The 6188-nt window shown below is 33.7% G+C and overlaps 1 protein-coding gene and 1 long non-coding RNA gene across 2 annotated transcripts; one reads left to right on the forward strand and one right to left on the reverse strand.

Moving 5' to 3' along the window:
• Positions 1-974: 974 nt before the first annotated feature.
• On the reverse strand, positions 975-2449 carry LOC104238246 (glyoxylase I 4). The gene is made up of 2 exons (XM_009792564.2): positions 2099-2449; positions 975-1238 (listed from the first exon to the last, which is right to left on the reverse strand). The coding sequence occupies exons 1-2, from the start codon at positions 2447-2449 to the stop codon at positions 978-980; spliced, it is 612 nt and encodes a 203-aa protein (XP_009790866.1). The 3' UTR covers positions 975-977.
• A 515-nt stretch (positions 2450-2964) lies between these two features.
• LOC104238245 (uncharacterized) lies at positions 2965-4882 on the forward strand. The gene is made up of 2 exons (XR_713840.2): positions 2965-4060; positions 4478-4882. It is a non-coding gene; the product is annotated as an uncharacterized lncRNA (long non-coding RNA).
• The last annotated feature ends 1306 nt before the right edge of the window (positions 4883-6188 follow it).

Below are 6188 nucleotides of genomic sequence, written 5' to 3' on the forward strand. Positions count from 1 at the left end.
CCTTATCTACTTAAATGCCATTTATTATTATTCATTGTATATTATATGCTACATTGATCTTGATATTGCAAAGCATCTAACACGCGGTGCCAGTGCCATCTGCATAAATGCTTAACAATTGCTTTTTCTAACATTAAGGGGTCGTTTGGTAAGATGCATTAGATAAGCTAATGTATGCATTGGCTTTTGTGTATTAATAATACATTGTTTGGTAGACATTTTGAACCTATGCATTAGCTATGCAAGCATTAGTTATACATCCTATTTGGTATTATCCTATGCATAACTAATGCATAAAAATAATGGTATTAGCAATGCAATGCGTTTTAATGCATGCATTAGCTTAGTTAAAGACAAAATTATCCTTCAAAATTTATGCTTGATTAAAATATGGTAGTTAGTATATTAATACAAGTTCAAAATAATCCAAATAGTGAGAAATAAAATTATATCCCTAGTAAATAAATAAATACTTAACATATCTTTTTTTATAAATAAATATTTAATTTTATTTTACAATATAGGTAGATAAGTAAAATATTTTTAAAAAAAAAGTTAGAGTGGATTAGTTTTGAGGACATTTTTGTAAACAAACAATTCTTTTAAAAATTGTGCAATGCTTGAATACATCAAATCAAACAATGGATAAGAAATATGTCAGCATAACTAATACCAACATTACTAATATACCCTATTCAACATTTATTTTTATGCACCCTACCAAACATCCCAATTATTATTAACTGGGATTAACCTTTGGTCCATATAAATTAAATTATTTGAACTAAAATTTATATTTTTGATCAAACAGCCATAGCAACCACGTCTAAGAGAAGCAATAGATTAGACGATACGAACCAAATCGAGACTTCAACGACAATTCAAGGCAAATACTTCGCGAAGAGATCAAAAGTTCAGATGAGTTGCTCAAATCTTGAATAATCTAATTAGAAGCTACAACATAATAAAAAAAACTTTTAAGCTTTGGCAGCATTAGCATCATCTTTTCCCAACTCAACGGGAGGGATGTGACGATTAAAAGGAAGCTTGATGCGGCCAATGGAACGTTGAGGGACAAGCTTCACATTCTCACAATTGCATATCTCAATCATGTGTCCATCTGGGTCCTTAAAGAAGAGTTGATCAATAGCTGCTCCTTCTTCCTCTCCTACCGTTCTCTTTAAATACTTTATGTTCAACTGCTTCAGCCTTTCCACCATACCCTCCATGTCTTCGCTCTGCGCATAAAACCACAACTTAGTACTCCTCCCTCTCGTCTACACTAAGTGACCATTTTACCTTTTTATTTTGGTCCAAAATAACTGTCCATTTACGTAATCAAGAAGGAATTAATTTTATATTTCCAAAATTTGCCCTTATTTACATATTCCAATGTGTCAGGTAAAATTTGTTCTTATTTAACGGGCATGACAAAGGTAAAATAAACACTTACTGTGGACAGCTGAGAATACTAATGAACGAATATTACATTCTTGTGCATTTTTTTCCTTCATTCCAATTTATGTGCCCAAATTGTATTGCAGACCAATATATATCGACAATGTTTGGTACAAAATGTGGGCTTCCTATCACTAGAATAAGATAAAGTCGGGGCATAAACTCCTCGGAGGATGGAATAGAAATGATAAGCACTTTTAAAGATTTTATAAATAAAAAGTACATGTTATGCATGTGATCGAAAAATGGCTTGATACAGTTTGATTTCGAAATGAAAGTGAATTCAAACGTAAAATCTCCCATCTCACTCAAAAAAGAAAGAAACATTTCGATTTTGAATTTTGACGGTAAATACAAATATAGAATCTTTTAAGTTTTATAAAGTAAAATTTAAATATTTAAAAGACTAATATAAGTCACAGTAATTAAATTAGTAACTTTAAATATTTAACAGCCATATAAAAAAATCAAAAAGTAAAGAAGAATCTTCAAATCGAAAATGTATTTTGGGAATGAGGAATAAAACACACCCTAATTTAAGATATTGCCACAAAGTGAGACTATAAACAAAGTAGTAATGACTACCAAAAATAACCGCGAAGGGAATGAATAAAATCTTGAAACGGTAAGCGGGTGAAACCTGAAAAGAAATATGGTTGTCCATAGGGTCGAGGGTATCAGTATTATTAGGCAATCTATCTTCTTCCTTAGCTTGAACCAGATGAATCCCAACGCCATAGTTAAACAACCAAGCTCCATTAAAATCAAAAGCTTGCGGCCTCTCAATCAATACAAACCCAAGAACTTTAGTGTAGAAATCTTCTGATTCTTTCACATTCTTGCAAAGTCTCGAGACGTGGTTCAACGCCATTAGTGGAATCTCATTCTGCTGTTCATCAGTAGTACTCTTCTCGTGCTTTTGTTCTCTTTCTTCTTGATTTGTTACTTCTCCCTTGACATAGCCATGTTTCCTTTCTTCTTGGCTCTGCATTTTGGTGGGGTGAACAAAGTATTGAGAAATGAAGGAAATACTGAAAGTAACGATAAGTAAAAGATGTAGGCTGAAATTAAGCTCTTAATTGGAGCTCTAGCAATGGCGGTAGGAGAATTTTTGGGTGGTGACACGTTACTGTTTTTCTGCATGAGAGCGGTGTACGTGTGAGAAAATGAAGCAGCAGAGGCCAGGGGTGATGTGTGTTTGCTAGGCCTAGGTTACTTAAAACGGTTGATTTTAATAACGTCGTTATTGGTGTTGTCTAGAGATTGCAACATGGGCAAAAAGTTTATTCGACTCCATCGACTACAAGAAATAAGGGCTATGGCCACATTTATGGTGTCATTTATAATAAATGTCAGAAATTAATTATTTTTGTGACATTTATTAAAAACGGTTGCTAACATAATGACATTTGATAACAAATGTGAAAAAATAATGACATTTTGATTTAAATATTGCAATATTAATAAGCAATTACCGACAATTACAATTAAAGAAGGAAACTTTAACCTAATGTCTAACTTTTAAATACGTGAAACGAAACAAATTAGACCCACAACGGCGGCTCCCGTGATATAATTCTTCTAGGTCTCCTTCACTCTGCTCCCATCGTTGAGTTCTTGCTAGCCTTTGGAATCCTCTGCTAATGGTGCCTTATCCGTCGATTGTTTCTTTTCTGCCTTTGATACTGTCGTAGACAAGAACGATTGAGAAAGCAAAGTTGCGACTTGGGACGAGAAGGCTACAGACGATATATTATTTAAAATTAAGATAAGATTTCCTTCTGAAGTTTGATGTCTCCACTGATTCGAATATGAAGTCTTTCGATCTCTCTTTCTCTGCTACATTTAGGTATCATCGTGATTAATTATTCACACATCTTTGTTCATTGATAATCATACAATTAAGTTTAGTTATTTTAAGGTTTATATAGTGTGTAGCTTTGATGATATTATTTGCCTGCAAAATTGGTGCTTTCTTGAAATATTTGCGTTTACGCAGCGCTTTCATTTGTTCTTTAGTTTGGAGTGCTTGAGGGGAAGGTAAAGATATTTTTTGGGGGGTTTTCTAAGCAAATTTTATTTTGTTTTTGATAAAGCATTCAATTAATTTTGTTTGATTTTCCATCTTGCTTTAGAGTAAGAAATTTATTGTCTAACTCTAATTGGAGTAATGAATGTTGTCAAGTTTTTCATCTAAAGATACTCAAATGGTTGATTGTTGGCTCATATGTCTATTCCAATGTAAAGATTAATCATTGGCGTCACTATCTTGGTGGGAGGAATGTGGAAATGAGGTAATTCTTATTTCAATTCTGACACTGGTTTCAAATAGGATACAAATATTCAGTGATCTTAGTTGGCATTTGGCAAGCTGATGAAACAAAGAGTTTTGCTTGATAGTGGAGTTTGGATGAAATTGGCTATGCATGTGTCTTTAGTTTTACCTCTATTTGATCTTGTTCTAAAAAAGCTATATTTTTAAGTTTTCTTTTGTATTTTTTGTTTACTTATATATGATATATCAAGTATGTCTCGCTCAAATGAGTTATGTTTCTCGCAGGGTTACATTTAGATTGTGCTGGTTATGGAGCTCAATTTAGAGGTATGCAAGTTTTGGTTTATTTCTTGTACAGTAAACTTCTGCTGACTGATTAAAATGCTCCTTAACAGTGGTTGCTGAGGTTAGGATTGTTGATTCCAATATCACCAAATTCAATACTCCACCAACTTTTACCGACTTGTTAAACATTTGAATTGTTGTGTATCTCTGTGTCAAATTCATGATAATGTTGTTATTCTCCTTGATTTCTTATAAGCCAAATAGTATGTAATTGATTGTTGCAGTCTTTGTAAGTTAGTTTTATTTGTTATAATTTTTGGATTAGGAGATACTTTACTCAGAAAGATAATTATTGGACTATAATAACATACAACTACTTAAACGAATAGCTGCTATCTTTGATTAAATCCTACTGCATAGTTTATAGAGTTGCCTAATATCCTTTCTGTTCTCTTTCAGGGAATTTATTACTTAAAGTTGGAATTCTGCAATAATTAGTGGTATTAGCCATTATTTGATCATCACCTTGGACAATCTTTTTCTAGCAAGTCAGGAGATTATCAAATGAGTAGGCACTCAAACGACATGGGGAGGAAGCTCCTAAAAGAAAGTAGCAAAAGGAGTGGAAACAGAGCCGAAGAAGTGAAAATATCTCTTGTCCCAATATTAGTTTGAATCCAACAATGTTTAATTGTAAAGATGTATAGCTATTCACAATTTTATTCTTGTATAGGGATCTTATGTTTGCAAATATTTTATTTTTGTTTAAATTGTCTATAGTGAATGACATTTGTAAGTACAATTTGAACTTTGATGGTTATATTTTCCTGTTAATAAAATAAAATTTTAGTTTCTACATTAAAATGCCAATGAGTAATTTAATTTTGACATTAAAGGATATGCTACAGAAGTGTCATTAGTCACTCAAATTTCCCGACACTTCTAAATGTCATAAACTAAGCTACAAACTATTTATTTACTAACAATATATTAAATGTCAGAAATTTAAAGTGACATTTCAAAAAGAGTCATGAAATAAATGTCGTTAATTATTTACCGACATTAATATAAATATCAGAAATTTCCCGACATTGAAATTTACGACATTTGACCTAAGTGTAAAATAAATGTCGGTAAGTAAATTTATGACATTTATGGCACTTAATGCGATATTTATAAATGTCATCGTAGCCCTTATTTCTTGTAGGATATCCTAGGCATTCTTCGTACTTGTTTGTGTCCAAATTTGGACAATCACGGCTATCGACGAACATGATAAAAGACGAGATCTTCATAGCTCGACGTTCCGTGGAGGACGATAGGCAACGAACAGAGGACGTATAACTTTTACAGTAGTGTAGGCCCAACAGGGGGACACTAGGAATATACTTTCGAATATTCCCTATAATATGTCTTTGAGGGTTCAGGAGGGGATTGTCTCTTATATATAGGGGTGACTTTTTGGCTTTTCTGGGCAGGAACACTGATTGCAATACCTTTCTACATAAAAGATTGGCATTCTCTACGTTCGATCACTCATTTTCGCAAGATCAAGAAACATTATCCATTGTGTTCATCTTTTATACCTTTTGTTCTAGAGTTTATTATACTTAGCTAAGATTTACCCCTTCATTCTCTTTAATTGATTTATTCAAAAAGGTTCCAATATCTTTTGAGTCAAACAATTTCGCACCATTTATGGGGATTTCTTTAGCTGAGATTTTAGTTTCGTCTAGATCCTTGAAAGGGATAATCACCTCTTCTTAGTCTCGCAAAGACCAACAATGGCAGGAAAGGGGGAAGCAAAATTAAAGGCAATAGTAGGTGCCACGAACAACCTTCTGGATTCCATCAACGAAGTCGGCAGGGAAGATAATGAAAACGCAATGCCAAGCGCTACACCTGAGGGAGATACCTCACCCCCCGCATGAAAGCTTGACTGTCTCACGCGAGAGGGAAACCTCAACATCCGCAGCATGAGAAGCACCACCGGCTGTGAAAAGGCTATTAGAAGAGTGGTTGACAAACACCTTGAGCAACACACTCGACAAACCCATTCAAAGGGATATCGTAGGCACAATACATGCAGAAACTGCAACTGTCGCCGATGAGCCAGAAACTCCACACACAAGTAACACTCATACTGTCATTGATGCAGGTAACGATGCAC

Source organism: Nicotiana sylvestris, chromosome 9 (genome assembly GCF_000393655.2).
Source record: "Nicotiana sylvestris chromosome 9, ASM39365v2, whole genome shotgun sequence".
NCBI lineage: Eukaryota > Viridiplantae > Streptophyta > Magnoliopsida > Solanales > Solanaceae > Nicotiana > Nicotiana sylvestris.

Coding starts and splice junctions, on each gene's coding strand:
- LOC104238246 (XM_009792564.2), bottom strand. CDS start 2,449: ATGCAGAGCCAAGAAGAAAGGAAACATGGCTATGTCAAGGGAGAAGTA. Junction 1,239..2,098: donor ACAACCATATTTCTTTTCAG/GTTTCACCCGCT, acceptor TTTTATGCGCAG/AGCGAAGACATGGAGGGTAT.